Source organism: Sturnira hondurensis, unplaced genomic scaffold, assembly GCF_014824575.4.
Source record: "Sturnira hondurensis isolate 20B ecotype Veracruz unplaced genomic scaffold, ASM1482457v3 Scaffold0014384, whole genome shotgun sequence".
NCBI lineage: Eukaryota > Metazoa > Chordata > Mammalia > Chiroptera > Phyllostomidae > Sturnira > Sturnira hondurensis.
In genome coordinates this window covers 26550378-26573092 of record NW_028087015.1, presented here as the reverse complement: position 1 = coordinate 26573092, position 22715 = coordinate 26550378, and the positions used below count along the sequence as shown (strand labels likewise).

General features: G+C 48.1%; 1 protein-coding gene across 2 annotated transcripts in view; it reads left to right on the top strand.

Annotated features, from left to right (window-relative positions):
• The window catches only part of PPM1H (protein phosphatase, Mg2+/Mn2+ dependent 1H), a 241855-nt gene that overhangs the window by 193520 nt on the left and 25620 nt on the right, over positions 1-22715 (top strand). For both annotated transcript variants that reach the window (XM_037063062.1, XM_037063063.1), the window contains exons 7-8: positions 9553-9616; positions 13639-13746. In XM_037063062.1, coding sequence (XP_036918957.1) covers positions 9553-9616; positions 13639-13746 — 172 coding nt within the window. The remainder of the gene's footprint in view (positions 1-9552; positions 9617-13638; positions 13747-22715) is intronic.

Genomic DNA, 22715 nt, shown 5'->3' with positions numbered 1-22715 from the left:
AAGGTGTTGGACCAGACCAGTAGGCAGAGATCTGTCAGATCGTGGAGGGCCGCATCTCTGGGCTCTACTCTAAGGTGATGGAAAGCTAATGGCAAAATGTAATTTGAGGAGTGATGCCTATGGACTAAAAGGGAAAGAAATTGTTGTGGAAGGCTTGCATACAGCCCTCCCAGCCAGGCTGAAGATACAAGCAAAGCCTCTTCTGATTAGAGATCACAAAACTGACACAGAGACAAGACGTGTTCCTCCTGGAGGAGTCCTGAAATTACTCCTCATCAGACGGCGAAGGGACTCCACGTGGCTGCATGGGGACCTCTGCACATGTCAGAGAATGTGTCTGGAAGGCTCCAGGGAGCAGCCAGGACCGGAGGCAAGGAAAGGACGTGCCTGTGAGGGATCGTCGGCTGTGACCAGCACGCCCGACACTGAGTAGGCAGTCACAGACCGAGAAGGTGCTTTGCTTCTGTTTTGTAAACATATACAGTTTACATTTTAAGTATTTTTAAAATATTTTTAAGCAAGAAAACACAGAGAATAAAGGCACCACCTGGGCTGAGTAGTATTCATTGATTTACTCACTCAGCTGAATGTTTATTGGGCACCCATTGTATAGTGGGCACACGTTTTGGTCATTGTGATACCACAGGTAGCAGAACAAAAAGCTCTGTCCTCATAGAACTTAAGGAGAATGGGAGCAAATTAGGGAAGAAATAGAGAAAACACTATAAAGAAGCAAGATACTGCCCTGACTGGTGTGGCTCCGTGGATTGAGGAGCCTGTGAGCCAACGGGTTGCTGGTTCAATTCTGAGTCAGGACACATGCCGGGGTTGGGGGCCAGGTCCCCACTAGGGGGCACGGCAAGAGGCAATCACACATTGATGTTTCCTCTCTTTCTCCTTCCCTTCCCCTCTCTCTAAAACTAAATATAAATAAATAAATCTTAAAAAAAAAGAAGAAAAATAGTTAAAATGTTAGGTGGTGGTAAATGCCATGGAAAAAACCAAGTAGAGAAAGGGGGTAGGAAATTTGGGGGAGGAGAGTGATTTTAAAGAAGGTTATTTTATCACTTGGCTATTATATAGAGGCTAATAGGAAAACCATTGAGGGTTACAGTAGGGTAATGATGTTATCTGACATTTTGAAATAATGACTCCGGTTGCTCTGAGAATAAAGGTACAGGACAAAACCCAACAGTTTTCAACACCATCCCTGCCATCCCCCTCGTCCCCGCGCCGCCCTCTCTTGCCTCGATGATTGATTGGCAAGAGGCCTGGTGAGTCAACGGCAGCACCGTCGGCAAGAGCAGGGGTGTCAGCCCTAGGGTGGAGGCCGGGAAGGTTTGAAAATACCCGATTCTGGAGCCATTTGGAAGGTAGAGATGATAGTATGTGGTAGAATGTTAGTAGACAGAATACTCAATTCCTATTGTTGCCTTCTTACTTTAAGCACAAGAACTGAGGAGTTCAGGCTGCCAGCAGGAGTAGTATTAAAAAGATTTGCCACAAGCACAAGCTGGGTCGGGGGCAAGTGCAGCCAGGCAGACGGTAGTTAGAACGGTGGGGCTGGGAGCCCCAAAGGGAGCGAGAGGGCAAAGGGTCCAGAGTGCAAATCTCGGGGGAGAGGGTGTTCTTGGTGCGGCCCACGTGACCAGGGTGCTGACACAGAGCAGTGAGGAAGGCCATCAGGCAGGTAGGTAGGAGTTGCACATCAGGACTCCAGAAGCACCAAGGATGCAAAGTCCCTGAGGATAACATCAAGGGAAAGTGGAAAAGCAGTCCATGAACGGACGCTGAAGTCCTCAGGGAAGGTGGGAGAATATTCTGAAAGGGAGGGGGGAGGGTGAGCAGAGGGGTGGATGATTGAGTGGCAGTGAGAGTCGGTCTGGAAGGGCAGGACTGTAGAAGGAGCGATTGGTGCCTCTTTCCTCAGGGGTCAGGGGTCTGAAGGAGCAGCATCCTGTGGAAACAGCTCGGGTTCACCAGTCGGTCAGGCTCAATTAACAATCTCCGCCTTTGCGACAGGCTTTCTAGGCTGGATGGTCATGGCAGTGGTGTACATGGATGTATTAGTGCTTTAGACAAGATGGAGAAACACTGTGTGAAGAGCAGTTAAGTTGCTTTGTAGGCAGCCCAAGAGCTGTGCCCACAGCCTGCACCGAAGATAGAAACTGTGTCTGTCCGGATCAGTGTTTTCAGCCTTTTCAGACCTCACATCCCTCCCACCCCTGTTTAAACATTAACATCTCATCATCGACCCCCTGCTGTTGAATCTGTCTTCTGTGCCTTTCTGCCAGGCAGGGATACAGTTCTTCAAATGTACACAGTTCAATACACATGCCTTTAAGGAATGGTCATACGCTCCTTGTCTGGTGAGCTGGGCCTGGAGGAAGGTCTTTGATGACTTGGTTCTGCTTAGCATTTTTTCCAAATCTTGGAGAAAGATAGCAGAACTACTTAATCAAATTTAATAACACAGGTTCCAGCTAAGATGGAGGCATAGGTAGAAACCCTTCACTTCCTCGCAGAACCAATCTAAAATCAATAAATAACCAGCAGTGCCAGAAAATCGGACTGCATCGAACTCTGACAACCAAAAAACTAAAGAAAAAGTCAATTAGAACAACCAGACTAGTGCGCCAAGACAAAGAAATAGGCCCCAATGAAAGAACAGAGCAAGACTCCAGAAAGAGAGCTAAGCGAGGAGGAGACAGCCAACCTATCTGATGGAGAGTTCAAAGCCCTGGTAATCACAATGCTCACAGAACCGATGGGGCTTGGTCAAAAAATGAAAGAAAAAATGAAGGATAGCCAAAGTGAAATGAAGCAAAATATTCAGGGAACCAACCAGGACTCAAAACAACAATTTGGAACAAAAGAAAGAAAGAAACATCCAACCAGAACAGAATGAAGAAACAAGAATTCAAAAAAAAAAAAAATGAAGAGAGACTTAACTTCTGGGACAACCTGAAACGTTCCAGTATCCGAATTATAGGGGTACCAGAAGGAGAAGAACAAGAGCAAGAAATCGAAAACTTAATTTGAACAAATAATGAAGGAAAACTTCCCCAATCTGGCAAAGGAAATAGACTTCCAGGAAATTCAGGAAGCCCAGAGAGTCCCAAAGAATTTGGACCCAAAGAGGAACATGCCAAGGAACATCATAATTACATACCCAAGATGAAAATGAAGGAGAGAATCCTAGAAGCATCAAGGGATAAGGGGACAGTCACCTACAAAGGAGTACCCATCAGACTCTCAGCTGATTTCTCAAAAGAAACCTTGCAGGCAGGAAGGGGCTGGAAAGAAGTATTCCAAGTCATGAAAGGCAAGGACCTACATCCTAGATTGCTTTATCCAGCAAAGCTATCATTTAGAATAGAAGGGCAGATAAAGTCCTTCCCCAATAAGGTCAAGTTCAAGGAGTTCATCATCACCAAGCCATTATTATATGAAATGTTAAAGGGACTTAGAAAAAGAAGATAAAAATTATGCTGTGGCTCAGTGGATTGAGCACAGGCCTGTGAAGCAAAGGGTCACTGGCTCTATTCCCAGTCAGGGCACATGCCTGGGTTGCAGGCCATATCCCCAGTGTGGGGTGTGCTAGAGGCAAACACACACTGATGTTTCACTCTCTTTCTCCTTCCCTTCCCTTCTCTAAAAAATAAATAAGAAAAAAATTATGAGCAGTAAAATAACAACAAGCTCACAACTATCAACAAATGAACCTAAAAAAAAAAAAAGAAAAACAATGTAAACTAAAACTAGGCAAACAAACGGAACGAGAACAGAATCAGAGAAGTGCGCATCACATGGAGGGATTTCAGTGGGGAGGGGGAAGGGAGGAATAGGGGGAAAAGGCACAGGGAAGAAGAAGCATAATTAGTAGGGACAAAATTTATGGGGAGAGACAAAAATGGTATAGGAAACAGGACACAAACAACTTATATGTACAGCCCATGGACATGAAGTAGGGTGGGGAGGGGGGTCCTGGGGGCTCGGGGAGTACAGTGTGGAAGGGGGATACTGAGGAGAAAATTGGGAAAACTGTAGTAGCATAATCAATAAAATATACTTAAAAATTAATATAGCATAGGAGAAGAGCTGATATTTTTGATGCAACTGTGAATTCCGATGTCTCTGGGTGGGTTAGAACAATAGACTGTAAACAGCAAGATAAAATTTATGAAGGCAGTGGTGCTTTCCATTCAAAGTAAAACATGTGTAAGGGTAAACTAGAGGAGACCATGAACCTGTCAAGACATTTTTCTTGTGGACTAACTGGACTGATGGGGAGTTTCATTGGTTGTTTGTTTTCACTCATCTTTCAATCTGTGAGCCTAAACCACACTTACATAGGCACACGTACACCCAATGTGATGCAAGTATACGCTGCAGTCCTTTAAAAAAGAACAAGATCAAAAAAAAAAAAAAATCTCTATTGAAGATGTAGTCATTTCATTCTTACGTGGACCACATTTTAAGTGTTTTCAGTTCTGAGTGCCATTCTCTGAGGACAATGACAAGCTAGAAAGCCCTAGTATTTGGCGTTTGGTTAATGAATACTTGAATGGATGTAACTTGAGTGGTTAGGGGTGGTGCCCCAGGACCTGTGAAGGACCTCTGAAGGAACTAGGAAAGAGGAACTTGGAGATAGCTCTCATCCAGGATTTCCAGAGCTCTCAAGTGGAGAGACTACATTTATTTCATGTTTTTCCAGAAGACACCCCAAAGACTCCAGCCGGTTAGCTCTTCGAGTTACAGTTTACACATTGACATTGACCAGGGCTGTTCTTCAGCAGACCGGGTGGACAGTAGGTCCTAGGACAATGGCCAGCTGTCACAGCCCATTTGAGGACAGCGGCCAGGGCCCAACGTGAGGCGGACTGTAGGAAGGCTTCCCACACTGGGGGCAGAGCCAACCTTGCGGTCTGTCCGTTCGTTCTGGTGACTCCCCCCGCCCTCCCCACACACACACACCTTCCAGTGCAGCCCAGACAGCTGGTGCCTTGTTTTCGCAGCTTTGCAGAATCAACATTGCAAGGGCAGCTATTGCTCTAGAAACAATGGTTATAGAATCTTCTGAGGATGCTGCCTCCTGTTAGAGAAAGTCCTTTAGTTTGCCTCTTGTTAAGCTTTGCATTTTTTTCTCCTCTCATCTTTTTGTCAGTTGGCCTCATAAATATTCATAGAGGAATTGACCCAAAATAAGTTATTCTAAAAATCTTTCTGAAGCCTTTCAGCTGTGCTTCAAGTAATTATTTGAATTACGATCAGTTATGATCTGACCAGTTATATTATTGTAAAACCAGTGAGTAATCTATTTTGGAGTTATTTTTAAAAATTTAATCAGGATTTCAGAAATTGTAGGGTCTGGTATGAGAGAAGAAACACTTTCTGTCCATCTCCAGCCCCAAGTGCTGCGCGTAGCCCAGAGCTCTCGTGCTTCCAGCCGCTGCCCTCATCCGCTCACCTCCCCAGCTGCAAAGGGTGGAGGCCAGACTGAGCTGGAAGCGTAGGTTCAAGCCCACAGCCCAGAGGTGGGCTGGAATGAAATGCACAGCAGGCGGGCCTTTCAGGTGGGCAGAGCCTGCGGTAGCCCCTTAAACTGCGAGAACAGACCGAGGAGCCCTGCTGTCTGTGGGACGGGGCTCCGTCGGACTCTGGCTGCAGACACAACCGCCTGGAAAGCAGTGACAGGCCCGGAACAAGGTGGTGGCACCCCCAGCTGTTCTCTCTCGTTTTCCTTGTAGACTGTGTGGTACAACAGCTGCTAGTTTTGCCCACACGTGATCACCTTTTGTTTTGCCTCAGAGAAAATTCTTTGTTTGCCAAAAGTCCTTCTTCATCACATGCCTGCCTTTCACTCACTGAGAGGTGGACAACAAGCAATTTCATTGATACTCATCATCCAGAACAAGACATCCCAGAGCTGAGCCCTGAGGTCACATTGGTGTGTTTTCTGGGAAGGTCTGAGTTTTCGGGCCACTAATGTGGTGTGTGATCTTGGGAGAGTAATTTAGCCTCCCTCAGCCTCAGTCCCTTCGTCTGTGAGAAAGAGCATCGCAGGGCCTTTGAGCAATTTTTAGGCATTTAAGCACGCACTGAGCCCGGTGTTTGGCATATAGAAGGTTTTCAGTAAATCTTAGTCCCTGTCATTATTTTTAGCTGTCATTAATTTAGACAGACTTTAATCAAGTTGCCAGTTTTAACTGTTGAGTATTTTATTCTTTATCCTTCAAGACTTCAACTGTCGAGGGAAGTCCAGCTACATCTTCATGATGAACTGTGCTCAGGGCCCCGAAAGATTGTCGGGAAGAAGGGTTGTGCTCTCTCTGTGTGTCTGCAGTCCTTCACCCTTGTCACTCGTCAGGGCGGGGGTGGGGGGGCAGGACCCACACCTGATGGAAAAACAACAGTGGCAGGAATAGAATAACCCTTCCTTATCCGGAGCTGTCTTTTCTGTTTTTAGGGGGTTTGTTGTTGTTCTCAAAGAAACAGAAGCTAAAATATGATGTTAGAATTTACAATTGTCTGATCCTGTGGGTGAAATTCCAGGATGAATGTCTGTCTTCCAGAGCTTTGGTGCCACAAACTTCACGCTCCTGAAATTCTCTGCCCTCAGAGAAGTCGATCACCTGGGCTGTGGTGGAGTCAGAGAACTGTTTGCCTGCCGCCTTTTTCAAGCCTGTTAAAAGCGCCCTTTTGTTAATAGTTGTGAGTTTGTTGCCATTTTGTTGTTCATATTTTTGACCTTTTTTTCTTAGATAAGCCCCTTTAACATGTAATAAGGGCTTGGTGATGATGAACTTCTTTAACCACAACTATCAACAAATGAACCTAAAAGAAAAGAAAAACAATGAAAATGAAAACTAAGCAAACAACCAGAACACGAACAGAATCAGAGAAATGGACATCACACAGAGGGAGATCAGGGGGGAGGGGGAGGGGGAGTAGGGGGGATGGTACAGGGAAGAAGCAGCGTAATTGGTAGGCATAAAATAGGTGGGGAGAGATAAAAAATGGTACAGGAGACAGAAGACTCAAGTTATATGTACAACCCATGGACATGAACTAAGAGGAATGCTGGAGGGTTGCGGGGCAGGGTGGAGGGGGGGAAGGGAGAAAAATTGGGAAAACTGTAATAGCATAATCAGTAAAAAATACTTTTAAAAAAGAAAGAAAAAAAGAGTCCCCTTAGCCTGTCTCTGCTGAGCTCTGAGTGATCTCCAGTCATGGACCCTCCAGTCCTTGCCTCCTGCCCCCACTGAAGTCCAGCTCCTGCGCCCGGGTCTCCAGGCCCCGGCCCCTCCCTCGGCACTGTCCCCACTGTGTCCTCCTCTGTCTCCGAGCCTGTCTTCCCACCCTCCACACTTCCTCTCCATGGTCCCCAAGTCCTGCTTCTGCTCATTTCGGAGCCTTTCTCAGGCCATTTCCCTCCTCTCCCCTGGCTCTCATAGTCTGTCATCTGTAGGGTCGACTTGACCAGAGGGCATTGCTGTTAGCTAACGACTCTGGGTCTACAGGAGTAGTCCTCGAGCTTGGCTGCACATTGGCATCTTCTGGGAAGCCTAACAAAGTTCCCAGTGCTTGGGTCCCATCCCCGGGGGTTCGGATTGCATGGCTGCGCAGTGCGGCCTGGGCATCAGGATATTTTAAAGCCCTCCCAAGTGACGAACTGTGCAGCCAAGGTCGAGAAGCCTTGGCCTACAAACCCATTCAGCCCCCAAGCGGAGCCAATGTTGTAATAATAGCCCCATGGCTTGTATACTACAGTGTTTTAAGTGGTTCGTGTGAATATAAAAAGGATTTAAGTAGCCGTTTCCATTTTGTGTAAATTTGGTAGATTTAGGGACAAGAGGTTCTGCTTTTGACAATCTGATTCTAGAGCCCCTCTGGGCTCACCTCCTGGCGGCAGCAGCGTGAGCCAGGCACTGTGCTAGATGCTCCTTTAGCTCGTCCCACTCAGTAGCCGGCTGGGACCCTCCCAGCAGGCCCCCCGCGCGCGCCCCGGTGTTTGCCCTCTCTGATGACTGAGGGGCCTGGGGTCCACAGAGGCTCATCCACCTGCCCAGAAAGCAGCGCTAGACGTGAGCACACTCTGCCCCAGCTTAACGAAACAAGTTCCTGGAGAATAATGATGTACCTGCTTCAGGTTTGGGGTTGAACTCTTGAAATTGGGGTGTATTCCTTTGTATATCAGGAGCATCCATGCATTTTATTTCAGCTTCACTCCCAAGTTGCCTAGATATATCCAGGACTGGGAGGCCATTTCCCAACTTAGTTTTTTCACGCACGCCTCTTTCAGGAGACTCTGTTTTAGAAAAGCATCTTGCTTCGGGAACCTAATCTAGGAGAACCTACCCCAGCTTTTACTTCGCCTTCCTCATACTTCTCTGAGGTGGTGAATAGGCAATACCACCCCATTTTGGAGAAAAGGGGACTACTGTGCCAGGTGTTAACTATCTACTAAATATTAGCAATAGCCATCACAAATTGAGTGCTTACTAGGTGTCAGGCGCTGTACCAAAGTGTTGACTCCCTGTATGATTATCCCCATTTTCTAGATGAGGAAACTAGACCAAAAAAAGCAGAGCTGTTTGCCCAGGGTGCAGCCAGTAATTGGGTGCTATGTCTGTTTCCTTAAAAAAACGTGTTTTAAATCCTCACCCGAGGATATATTTATTAATTGCACCCCCGCTCCCCACCAGAGGGAGGAAAGGGGAGGAGGAGAGAAACATGGATGGGAGAGACAGACATCCATGGGTTGCTTCTCGTCCATGCCCCGAATGGGGACCGGACTCACAGCCTTTTGGTGTATGGGACAACACTCCAACCAGCTGAGCCACCCGGCCAGGGCTGCTTGCTCAGTGTTTAAACTCCTTACGAGCACAATGGAAAGGCACGGCTTCTTCGGTTGCCTTACCGTGACCAGGCCAGCCTACAGTGTGTGTGTGGTGGCCGCTGGGCAACCATGTCAGGAATTAACCACCGAAGCATAAGCTGAATTTGCTTTCTGTGTGTCAAATGGCCATTTAATAGCTATTGTGAAACAGGGAATTTTCTGCCAACCTTGAATATCGTACTGAGGTCAAAGAGGCTCTAAACACTCCTTCTCCTGCCGTGCCAATACAAGGCTGCTTTGCCGTAAACAGCCCTGGAAGGTGAGAACTGGCTCTTGCAGCATTTTCACACTCCATCCACCCAAGCGCTGCTGTTTCTCACAGTTTCGGATTATGACGAGCACCCTGTCCCCTGCCGCTGGGGCACTTCATTCGTTGCTGCACGGTCACTAAATGCTCAGGACAGAAACCCAACCCCCATCTTGCTCATTTTGAATATGCCAACTTACATGCAAGCATGTGAAGCCTTGTTCTTTTCTGGTTTGTTAAAATATGTACACACACACACACACACACAATTCTGTAGGAAGAATAACTTGAAAGGAGGAGGTTGGCAGTGTGGTGAGTGGATGGAGTCTCAGGGAGAAGAGATCAGGGCAGGGTCACTAATTGAGTGCAAACCTTTTTTAAAATGTTGTTTATCCTCCTACAGGGCATACAAAACCATTGAGGATGATGACTTGAAGTTCCCCCTTATATACGGAGAAGGCAAGAAGGTAGGCATGTTCGCTTCCCCAGACTGACAGCAAGGCCAGCTCTGCTTAGCCCGGGGCAATCTGTGCTTCCACACAGCAGCTCCTGGCTTTATAGGTTTGACAGCTTGAAAGAATATCCCCTCCATCATCTCTCAGGCCTCCTGTCTTGAGGGTCCAAGGAGTGGCAGGATCGGGGAAGGGTATGGCAAGCTCCAGGGATGAAAGTCAGTTTTATGAAAATAACATTTCTCTTTTCAACCCATTTACATAACTTTTTATAGTGTATAAACACGACCACATTCACCTACATCTCTCTGTTTTTTTTTTAAGATTTTATTTATTTTTAGAGAGAGGAAAGGAGGGAGAAAGAGAGGGAGAAACATTAGTGTGCGACTACCTCCCCTGCACCCCCTACTGGAGACCTGGCCTGCAACCCAGGCATGTGCCTTGACTGGGAATCGAACTGGCAACCCTTTAGTTCACAGACTGACACTCAATCCACTGAGCCACACCAGTCAGGGCCCCATATATCTCATTGTATACCTGACAACAAGCCACAAGGCAGGCAGAGCTGGCTTTATGCTGTCCATTTGGTAGACGAGGCAGCTGGAACTTGGGTGAAAACTGCTTAGGCAAAGTCACCCAGCCAGCAAGGGATGGTCCCAGATATGGAGCCACGGTCCTCTGCCTCCTTCTCAGGCTGTCACACTCCATGGAAGTTCAGACCCTGCAAGTCTGCTTCTCCATTTGCCCCCCCAAAAGGATCCAGAGGCTCACTGTGACTAAGCCATAGGGGTCACCTGAACCCAAGCTCAGGCACACGGCACCAACCATTCATCACCAGCTCCCAGGGCCCCCGCCAGCATCACACTCCGAGCAGCAGGCACAGTGCTGCAGCGAAGGGAAGCTGTCAGTCTTCAAGTGGGCTGTGCGCAGAGACCGGGGGCGGGTGCAGTCCCAGAGCGGAGATCAGGAAGCTTTGAAGCTGTGTCCCACAGAACAGACGCCTTCTGAATCATTGCATTCTTCCTGCAGACACAGATACATTTCAACTAGGTGCTGAGAGTTCCAATTAGCAGTGAAAAATGTGGTCAAATTAAGAAGAGTGTTCAACTGAAATTTTTTAGCATTTGATAGTTTTTAGCAGGAGGAAGTGACTCACTAATAAGAAAACTGAAAGGTGCCTTCCTGAGCAGAACTTGAGTGTGTATTGGTGTGTGTGTGCATGTGAGTGCATCTGAGGGAGAGAGCAGGTAGGTTTGGGGGCTCAGTGTGGCCCCGCAGTGATTTCACTGGAAGGAGGCATTTCCTGGAGGGAAATGAAACATGAATATCTGGTCCATGCAGGGATCACTTCTCAAACTAACTTGCCCCTTTCCTGGAGGTGGGACAGCTTCCTCCTCACTGTCCATGGCTGAGAATCATGACAGGGAAGAGCTCTGTTGCTGATAGAATGATCTGAGCCTTTCAGTGCAGGGTGGGCCATTCCCGCGGATCACCCAGCCCAGGGACCTCCACCTGCTCCTAGAGCGTTCTGCGGCCGTGGTTCTTGCTGTTATCCTGCTTCGCCCAGTGAGCTCAGGGCCACATCCTGTGTGTGTGTCCCTAGTACCGGTCTAGCCTGCTACCTGACAGTCCTTCAACAAATGCACGAGTATTAAATAAGCTCTTCAGTGATGCTCAGTGTGCTTTCCTTCATACAACAGGAAAATGGACAAACGTGTTCTTTGAAGGTCATCAATGATCAGAGTAAAGGAGCAAGGTTTTCCCAGTTAGGTAGAAAGTTAAGTGTCCCCGGATGTCACGCTCCTCAGGCGTTTCATGAATTCAGGCTGGACAGCTCTGTGAACGGAGCCGGCAAGTTCTGTCACTGGGGCTGCTGATGTGTTTCTGAGCCACCTTGGCTCTCTTTGGTCAGCTCTAGGCTTGCCCTGCGCCAAAGCAGCACACTGCCCTGTTTGAGGACTCCAGGGCGCCTTGGAACGGCTTTACAGCTGCAGCACACCAGTTCTGTCTAGATCCTTTACTGGGGTTTTCTCTTCTGTCTCTACGTGCATCTACCCAGAAGTTTCAGAGTGCTTCTGCTCGGGCAGCCATTACTTTCCATTTATTTCTGCCAGTGCTTCTAAGGAATTAGGTGGGTGGTGCCTATATACTTTGTAAACACATTCAATCACCAACAGAAACATCAGATTTCTTTGCACCAATATGCCCACAGAGAAGGTGCCACTGCAGAGGTGGGGGGGGAGGCAGGGATTCTGAGGCCCCACATTTTGAGGAGGGGAGCCGGTCCAGCTTCCCAGCAAAGCAGAGGGTCTGCAGAGGTCTCTGGGCTTCACATCAGTGTCTGCATTTTGCCCCTTTAAGTCTTGCCTTTAAAAAAGTGTTTCATGGGCCCTGGCTGGTGTGGCTCGGTGGATTGAGCACGAGCCTGTGAAGCAAAGGGTCACCAATTCGATTCCCAGTCAGGGCACATGCCTGGGTTGCAGGCCAGGTCCCCAGTAGGGGACACATGAGAGGCAACCACACACAGATGTTTCTCTCCTACTCTATCTCCTTCCCTTCCCCTCTCTCTAAAAATAAATAAAATATTTTTTTAAAAAGTGTTTTGTGATTTCATTTCCATTTTTAATGTAAACTTACCCACCTTCTAATCTGAATCCAGCCCCAAACTCCACAGATTTGGGGGGGAAACCAAGAGGAATATGATGGTAGTGTTAGATTATAATGCCCTTAGCATATGTTATTCTTTTTTAAGATTTTATTTATTTTAAAAAGAGAGGAAAGGAGGGAAAGAGGGAGGGAGAGAAACATTGATCAGTTGCCTCTTGTCCGTGCCCTGACGGGCCCAAACCTGCCCCAGGCACATGCCCTGACTGGGAATTGAACCAGAGACCTTTCCACTTGCAGGATGGCACTCAGCCAACTCGGCCACAATGGTCAGGGCTTTATAAGTTGTTCTAATAGTGTGGGGCTTCAAACTTGGGCTTTTGAACCATGACGCTACACCGGATACGTAATTGGTGATCCAGGTGTTAAGCCATTGGGCTTCACGCCCCCCAGAATGACCTTCACTCCATCCTTCTGTGTTTCCCTGGCTTGATGGCGCACGTCCTTCTGCGTAGGGGTTCAGTGCCACCTCCAGGGAACCTCCTCAGCAGGGAGGTTTACCTCCTCTAAACTCACCGCGCCTGTTGTTTGTATGTCTTTCAACACTGGGCCATAGTCTGTATATCGTTACACAGGTGCCCCTCACCTCCCTTACCGAGGTCCTTTATAGTAGGGCCAAGTCCATCGGCATCGGTCCCCTACAGCATGGTGTCTGCACTTAGCAGGTGCTCACTAAACGTTTGGGTAAATCAAACCCGTGGCATCCTGGGAGGTATTAAGGCTGACTGTGTGGGCATTACAATGGTAGTCTTGCTTCCTTAGAGCAAGATTGTGTAGTTACAGTGCGGTGACCTTTTGTTCCTTTCCACCCAGTGGGAATCTGTGGAGACGGGGTGGGTTACAGAGCCGCTAATGGTTTGTTTTCTCCAGCCACGAAGTGTAATGTGAGGTTCGGGAGGTCAGGGGCTGCTGCTGACTGTGTTACGTGTTTTACTAGGGCCTGTTACAGACCCAGAGACATAGCTGGTGTTCCGCAAATGCTTGTGGAGTGGGTCTATAGCAGACAGACGGACGCTGTTGGATGGGGTTTGAACTAATTTCAGTGCTGTAGACATCACACATGTATTAGATACAGTTTATTGGGCACCATTCCCTCCAGTCTCTCTACAAAAGAAAGCTGAAGAGACAACAGCAATCCACTGAACTTAAGATAATTGGTGGAAAAGCCACTCCGTAAGGACATAAGCGATCTCAGTGAGCCCTTCCTTGGAAACAGCTACTTACATACGTTAGTAGCAAGGGGCACAGAGAGAGAGAGGCAAGAGGAATCGGAAGATCATTGCTTCTCTCTTCACCCACGTGGCTGTGTCGGAATGGGAGCCCTTTCTCCATGGGTGTGAGTGTTTCTCATGACCCTCTGCTTTCACTCCTAGGCCCGGGTAATGGCGACCATTGGAGTGACCAGGGGCCTGGGGGACCACGACCTGAAGGTGCACGACTCCAACATCTACATAAAGCCATTCCTGTCTGCAGCTCCGGAGGTACCACAGGAGGTTTTTGTTTCTATTTTGTACAACATTTCGTTCCTTCTGCCTCCCAGGACTCACACCCTGTATCCAGACAGAAGTGGACTTGTGCTGCGTGGACCTGTGTGGCGTCTCCCACGTTTGCTTCCTTTCCCCGCTCCATCCGTGCTTCGGTCTGTTTGGCGCCCTCCCTGCCTTTGTCCTGGCGGCTGATCAGCCCCTGCTGGCATCCACCCGCCTCCCCAGTCCACCTCATGTATTGCTATCAAGTACATTTTCCTGAACAACCACTCTGACCTGTTTGCTTAGAAGCTGTAAACAGCACCTCATGACTTGGAGCATAAAGCCCAGACTGCTTCTCTTGGCATTCAAGGCTTGTTATAAACTGGTCTAACATTTTTCTTTAAGATTTTCTTTCTTCATTTAGAGAGGGGGGAAGGGAGGAAGAAGGAGAGGGAGAGAAACATCTATATGTGATAGAAACATCAACACGCTGCTTCTCACACACCCCCAGCTGGGGGCCTGGCCTGACACCCAGGCATGTGCCCTGACCGGGAATCAAATTGGTGACCCTTTGGTTCACAGGCCAGCACTCAATCCACTGGGCCACACCAGCCAGGGCTAAACTGATCTACCTTTTTAGTCTGATCTTTGTTCCCCTACTACAGTCAGGAGGAATTTACTGTTTCCCATACACGACTTTCAGTTTTCCATATTAACGATTCCTTCTACCTATAATGCCCTTCTGGCCCATTTGCACACATCCAAATTATTATTTTTTCTCTAGGGTTTAACTTAAATGCTTCTTTTATGGAGACTTCCCCGATTCCCCCCTCTCCCAGCCAGCAGTAAAGTCTTCACCGCACTCCAGATACATGGATCATATCTGCTTCTTACAGCATTTTTATAGCTTATTTGTGGCATAGTTGTTGATGTATGTACTTCCTCCCCTCTTAGATTTTTAATTACCTGGAGAGCTGGTATCATTCAGTCGATGTTTGGAGAAACTAAATGTGAACAAGTCATAAATTTAGTTAAAAAATCATTTTTCTTACAATACAAGAAACAACATCAAGTTCTATTTCAGAGCATATAACTTAGAAAAGATTTTGCTTCTGAGTTACAGAAAAATCTAATGTAAGGGTAGTATAAGGGTATATTTTCTTCACACAACAAAGAGGCTGTAATTTGGTGGCTGCTAGTGTTGTGAGGGCATCTCCGACATGCCAGGACCGGGACTCCCTCGTCCGACTTGCGCTTTGTGGTTGCAGGACCGTGGTAGCAGCTCCAAGCACAGCACGTTCTTGCAGGGCTGGAGGCGGTGGTGGCTGAACAGATACTCACTTGCATCTTTTTGGCCAGAACTGTGTCACATGACCTCCCCTCTCTGCAGAGAAGGCTGGGAGGGAGAGAGCTTTAACTCTTCCAGTTTCTACAGTGGGAGGGAGCCATGGAGGAGGGAATTCGAATGCAGCCGTGTTCGCCTCCTGCGTAATCAGTGGTTAAAGCAGTGCCTGGCCCTGGGAATGCCCCGAATGTTTGGCCGTAGCTGCATCTGCATGTTCTTCCCAAGGGTTGGAGCTGTTTGTTTAGTGAAGGCTCTTTCTGTTGGAGGAAGCAGAAACCCACTCTAGCTAACTGAGAGAAAGGGAAATGTTTATGTTGGTATGGGAAGAGATGGTTATGGTGTCTGCAAGCAGAGACCTTGAACAGCCAGGCTGTATGGCAGGGTGGTTCTGGACCAGGGTGGTCCCAGACAGCCTCAGCAGTGGGCATCTGTCACCTTCATGAGAGTGTTCTGCCACGAATGTGACCAGCCGTGTTCAGTATGTCTCTGCTACTGGTCAACCCAGTTTCTCAGTCTCCCGGTTCCACGTGCCCAGGGAGGAACCTCACCCGCCTGATTCACCCCAGATACTAGGCTGCAAGTGCCTCTGCCGTCGTAGATTGCTCCTTTGGATTGCACGTGCTGGCCAGAGCCGGGTGGGGGGGGGGCGGGGGGGGCAGTCACCTGGCCCACCCCTTTGGCAGGACGGTGAGCAGGGGTAGTTTCTTTTATTGCTGGGGCTGGTACCCACAGCACACCTAGCCACTGGGGTTGGGAGGCCACTCAGCGGGAGCTCTCTAGTAAGTATCGGGCATGGAAGACACACTGATTTCCTAAAATCACCTAGGATTTCCAGTGAAGTTAGCTTGGTAGAAATAATAATTATCACATGTCAAGAGCTTGCTAATATCTCTTCTTCAGCCCTCGTAGCAATTCTTCACGATGTGGACCATTAGACATACAAGTGTCCATGGTCCCCCAGAAGCTGGGCATGTTCTGGCCCCCATCGGGGTCCACGTATCGCTGCGGAAACTACTCCTGGCCAGAGAACAGCAGTAAGCATTAGACCCCTTGGGGGAAGGGCGCTTCTCAGGCACAGTAAATGGCCGGGTAGCTCAGCTGGTTAGAGCGTTGTTCTGGGTCAGGGTTGTGGGTCCCATCCTTGGTCAAAGCCCAGACAGGAAGCAACCAATGAGTGCATGAGTGATGCCATCCCCTTTCCCCTTTCCAGAAGGGACAGATGAAGGGTCACTCATGTTCCTGTGGTGGAGAATGTCTCAGGAAACACTAACTAATCATTTTGCTTCTTAGAGCACAGTAAAAAGTTCCTTCTCACCTCCCCACCCCTGTACACACACATATGCTTTCTGTATAAAGTGAGAAGAGGTTCGGTTTGTTTTGAAGGAGAATGATCTCTCTGCAGACAAATTATAGCTCTCCCAATCATTCTGCTACTGTGGACCCCAAGAAGAGAGTGTGGACTCACAACGTGGGCCTGTGTGGACATGCCTCAGGGGCTGGTGCAACGGCCCAGTCAGTTGATCAGACACCTCGGGTCACCTGTTTTCTGTGATGCGGGTTTGCAGGGGAGCAGGCGTGTCGTTTCCATGGCACTAGGGAATGGGAAGGATTCAAAAGGAAACTGGCAACCTCTGGAAAATGTTAAATGGACTTAGAGAACTGTAGAGTTTTCGTAAGAACAATAAGTCTGGGTCAGACAGCATACTATGTTTTGTTTTGTTTTGATACATGCAGCATCTTGTTTAATCCTCAACTCTGAAATACATATGATTTTTAAACCCACTTTATAGAATGGAAAAGTGAGACCCAGGGAAGTGAAATAATGCCCCAACAATGTACAGTTATTAAGCAACAAGACAGTACTTATACCAAGGTCTATATGATTCAATCAGTATGTATCAGAGGAAGAGAAGCCACGCTCAAGGAAATTCTTGTGCCCATGACTGAGGGACCCGCAGAGATCTGGTTCAAGGGGCTATGAGGAGACACCTTTGCCTTGGGGCCTCAGTGGCCAGTTTTTCATAGAAGTGCTGCCTTAGACCCAAGTTGTAGGAAATGATGGTGCAGTAGAAGACATAATTGGGAAAGGCAGTAACGGCCGTTGGCGCATGCCAACCTCGGCCAGACAGAATTGTGCAAGATAAGATTGTGTACCTGTAATTTAGCTTAATGGGTATGTAGCATAGATCCCAATATTCCTTTGCACAAGATTAAAATTGTACATTTTAAATGCTTCCAGATGGAGAGGCCTTAGCCAGATCCAAGAAGGGGGGGAGGAAGTTAAAGGGAAGAGGAGGAGCAGCTTGAATTGGCTGGTGTGGAGGAATGCAGAAAAAAGTACAGGGGACCCTCATCCCCAGTCCTGGGACAGACACTCCAGGCCCTGGGTGGTAGTGGTAAAGTCAGGCCCCAGGGAAACAGCCGGGGCCTCAGCCAGGAGCCCAGGAGGCCAGGTAGATTGATTTAAACCATCTGATGGGGAATAACCGACTCCCTTCCTGTCTTCATTCCCCTACTGCACCCCACCCTGGCTTTCTAACTGTGACTTCCTAAGAACATTCCAGTGCTATGCTTAGTCTCTGCCAAGCATGGATCTTTATTTCACATTTGGGTTCTAAATTTCAAACCCAGCTCAGTCTGGTAGCTTTAATGGTGGGGTGGGGGAGAGGTGATTTAGTTCTAAGAAAAGAGGCTCAGAAACCTTCTTGGAAATCAGCATTGTTCCCTTCATCATTGTAGCTCCTAATTCGATTTGATGAGTTAAATAAAAATAAATCAAAACCATGTGGATCAAATTTACGTAAAAAATGCACAAGGGTTTAAAAATTAGAGGAGGGTTTCTAGCCAAACACATTTTCAGTTTTGCTGAACACCAGGCGCTGGAAAAATCTCAAGTGTGCCAAACCCGAGGAGCAGCCGTCAGGGTTGCTGAGCCTCCCTCAGATCCCCCGAGGGCCACGGCCGGGCTCTCTGGCCGAGAACCGAATTCCACATGAGGCCCCACCAACCAAGCACAGGCCTGTGGGTCAAGGGTGGGAGGTGGTTGACTCTCCCCCAGCCCCAACACCTTGTCGTGTAGCAGCACGAGATGCAGGCCTCTCCCCGACGAGGGCAAAGGGGCCCACCCCTCATCACCATTCACCCTTTTCATACCACCCTAAAAGAATTCAAGTGGAGAAGAAAGGGTTTGTGAACTAAAGGCATGGGAGCCCAGACCCTCCGCAGCTTCTTCAGCTGGCCCAGCCCAGCCCAGCCCAGCCCAGCCCAGCATACACATCGTGTCGTAGGACACAGACAGCCTGGCTCAGGCCTGCAGCCCAAACTTCCAGATGTTCTGTGCTCCACACCCCCTTCTGGCTCGTGACAGGTCCTCCCTAGAGCTAGGATTCCTCTTACTGTTACTCAATGCTTTCTGGCCTCCACTCTGAGACCGTGCTGTTGCCTTCAGCCCCCTTTTGAGTTCTCGGAAGAACGAGGTCTTTTGCTGCATGGGGGCCCGTTTGCAAAGCCACCCCCTCCTCAACTCAGCAGTCCCTCTTCCTACCTCCACTGGACTGGACCACAAGGAGCTCGGTTTTCTCTCAGCTTTGTTTTTCCTCTCCTTAGTGTTATGGACTCCAGGCAGCTGTTTTTTATAACTCCAGTCCACTCATTTAGCTCATTCTTGGTCGTCTTCACCGAGATACTATTTTCCCTTTTAGCCAAAAGAAACAGCCTTCTCAAATAGAAGGAAGAGCTTATGCTGCAGTGTCTGAAGTCCAGTGCCAGCGTTGCCCGTGGCCTCACACGTTGCTGCCGCCCGCCCTCCGCCTCCCTTCAGGTGGGGCGGAAACGCCTGTGTTGACACGGTGCTGGGAAAAGCAAGTGGCAGGTCTCTGGGACTGCCTGGCACAAGGCCTGCTATGTGCTCAGCAAACATTAACCTTCCTTCCCCACCGGAAGGAAGACTTCATGCTAGGCATTCCCAGGATTGACTTGCATATTAAGAGAGAATAACTCTTTTGCTTGGGACTCCCCTGTTGTCTCCCAGGAAAACAAGAATGATATTTAAGATCTCACATTGTCACCTTAACCTTTACAGCCTTTGGATTCTTGGTAGCTTTTCTTGTCCCCAGCCAAAACCCCACTTGGGGAAGGAGCATGGTTTACCCTGCTGGGTACTCTCTATGGTCTGGCCGATCTGCAGGAAACACTGTCGGTGCGCAGTGGCGCGGACCAGGGCTGCCTCCGTTAAGTGAAACAATAGGATTGTATATACAAAGAGTGTGATCATAAGTAGGTAAAAAGGGTATGTGTACAGATGCACATATACGTGTCTTATGTTTATGTAGATTTTGAAGTTTTCAAAAATGACAGTAGTAGTTATCTTTGGGTAGTAGAAGAGGAAAACCTTGTTTTAAAAAAGGTTCCCAGACCCCTCCTTACCTTAGGAGGCAGTGTGTGCAGTGGTCAGGAACTCAGACTGGTAATCGAGCCTAACCTGGGCCCGAGCTGTCCTTCACTTACTAGCTGGGTGACCGTGAGATAGTTCACCTAAATCTCAGCTTCCTCTTCCATTAGAGGAGGGCAGTGGGGTTGTTCTACTCAAGAACCTAAGAAACAAATGACATATATAAAGCACTTGGCACAGAAGCTGGCATAGTAATTATTAGCTCCTAGTTTCTCTTCACATTCCACTGAGACCACAAAATTTCCCAGGCTCTTTACTTAGGGGCGAAGGGCCCAGTAGTGTTTATGGAATAGAACACTGGAGAAGATGTCCTCAGGGAGTTAGAGTTTTGGGCCAGTTGGGAGGGGACACTAGCCAAACAATAATTAGCCATAAAGCCTGTGATTCCTGCTGCCTGAGAGACCAGGGGATTTCAGAGGAGGGAGAGACAGCTGGGCAGTCTGAAGACGGGCAAGATGCAGAGCACAGGGGGAAAAGGAAGCAGCAGTGAGTCTGCTATGAAGTAAAATGTGCCTTATGGGGTTGTAGAACTTGGAAGATTAGCTTGAAGGGCGATCAGCCATAATAAAGCTAACTATTGTGGAGGGCCTGGGCCTGGACCCAGAGCAGTAGGTAAGGTCTTTAGCAAGGGGAGCAGCCTGATAAGGGTGGTGGTGGGAGTCTTTGCCTGTAATAGCAGGTAGATGGGAGAGAGGGCGGGCAGGAGGTGCAGACAGGGAGGCCATTGTGAAGCTGAGGCTGGAGACTCTGGGGCAGCGAGGAGCTGCGCTGCGGCAGGGACTGTGAGCACTGAGAGGAGGCCTATCTGAGGGACATTTCAAAAAAAAAAACAGAAAAAACAATGTAACAAGAACTGGTGGCAGAATTGGTTTAAAGGGCAAGCAGAGTGAAGTTTTTTTTTTTTTAAATTAAACTTAGCTTTCTAGCCTATGAGAAAGGAAAGGAAGACTGTTGCTTATTACAGTCTGAAGAGGAAAAATAATTCCATGCCTTTTTCTGAGTTTTCTGAACCATTGCCTGGCGGGGGGGTGGGGGTGGGGGGAGACTTAGGAGTCAAATGAAAATAACTTTATAGCTAGTATAAAGTTAGATGAGAAACCATGGATTTAAAGCCAAAATGGCCTTCTTCTTCTCCAAGCCCCCCAATTAAACCCAGAGGACAGCTGTGGGGGCGGGGAGCTTCTCCCCTCGCCCCACCCCCAGTTTCCCACCTGCAGGAAGACAGGAGCAGAGCGAGCAAGTGCTGCTTATGGACAAGTCGGGAACAAAGAAAAATCTCCAAGGGGCTCGCGTCCAGTGTCCTGTATCACCGATCCTACAGGGAGAGGGGGCTGGGCAGTGTTACAGCACAATACACTGCCTTTGTGCCTTTGCTGGCTGCAAAGCAAACCACCTGAAAACTTAGAATCTTAGCAAAACAATTTATCATCATCTTTCAAAGTCCTGTGGGCTGGGTCCTGAGACTGGGCTCAGCTGGGTGGTTCTCCCCAGGAGGTCTCACGTGGTCACAGTGGGTGCTCAGTGGGGCTGGAGTCATCTGGAGAGTAAGTAGAGGGGCCGGAAGTCCAAAACGGCCTACACGCGTGGCTGGCAGTTGGTGTCGGTTGTCTGCTGAGTTTGGTTGAGGCAGCTATGCATGGCCTTCCCCTGGGTTCCAGCTTCTCATGGCTTGGCAGCGGGATTCTGAGAGAAGATATCCCAAGAACCAAGGGACTTAGGAGTCCCGGACAGAGGCCACAGGGTTTTGTAAGACCAACTCAGAACATCTCTGCCACATCCCAGAGGTCTAGGATGGCATGAGGTTGGCCCACATTTGACAAGAGGGAAATTGGGATCCGCCTGTCAAAGGGAGGGAGGAGCAGTGGGCTGTGTACCGAGGGAAGGAATTGACGGCCGTCGTCTGGGGGACTCTACCACCACCTTCCTGTAGAATTGCCCTCCTTGCTGTGAGGTCTTGAGGATAAAATGATCATCTATCCTTCCAGTACAAACCAACAGAAGTTGGTGAGTTAGCTGTTTAGTTAATTAAGAAAGGAAATATAGCTTGAAATGTAGAGGCAGATTTACAAAGAAACTAAGTGAACTTATGATATATCAGTGCCCTTAACTCATACCAGCCATTACTGAGTTCTGGTTGTTGCTGGGGGCGGTAGCCTGTTCTAGAGAGGAAAAGCAAGGTTGCAATCGGGAATTACTTCTTTTGTAAGCATTTCTCAACAAAAAGGGACCTCAGTTCCCAAGATTCCTGTAACTTGATGCGATTTCTTTTCTCAGTCTTACTAAACATTAACAGTAGTATCTAAATTTTGTATTCATAATTACTTGGTTTTTTAAAGATTTTATTCCTTATTTTAGAGAGAGTGAGAGAAACATCAATGTGAGGTTGCCTTTCATGTGCCCCTTGTTGGGGACATGGCCTGCAACCCAGGCATGTGCTCTGACTGGGGATTGAACCGGTGACCCTTTGGTTCACAGCCTCAGCTCAATCCACTGAGCCACACCAGCCAGGGTGTATGTGGGTTTTTTTCTTATTGAGCTGCCCAGACTGAATAAATTTCAAACCCCACAAACCATGGGTCCTCCTGTGCAAAGGTAAAATGCTGAGTTCCATCTGAGGAGATGCTGGTAGTCTGAGCAGTTGTATTTGTCAGCTTCCTTTTCTCTTCCAGCTTTCTTGAGCTATAATCAATATATAACACTGTGTAAGTTTGAGGTGTACACTGTGTTGATTCAATGCACTCATTAGCTGAACCTCCATCACCCCACATAATTACCCTTTGATTCCTGTGGTGAGAATATGTCAGATCTCTCCTAGCAACTTTCCAGTGTATAATATGGTATTGTTAACTATAATCACCATGCTATTCTTGAGTCCCCAGAACTTAGTCATTTTTTTTAACTGGAAATTTGTAGCCTTTAACCAGTATCTCTATTGCCCACCCCACCCCCTGGTAACTACCAATCTACTTTTTGTTTCTATCAGACTTATTAGCATTTTTGTTATTCTCTCCAGTCCCACACGTCTGCATCACCCCACGTATCTGTGATCTCGGTTGGGGTGATACACATTGGGGCTACGTGACCGTCTCCCACCACCAGCACTTTGAAAATGTCTACGGGCGGGGAATCACTTAGGCACAGTGAGGGGAAGCTGCTTTATTCACCTCTGACTGTCCACAGGGGAGA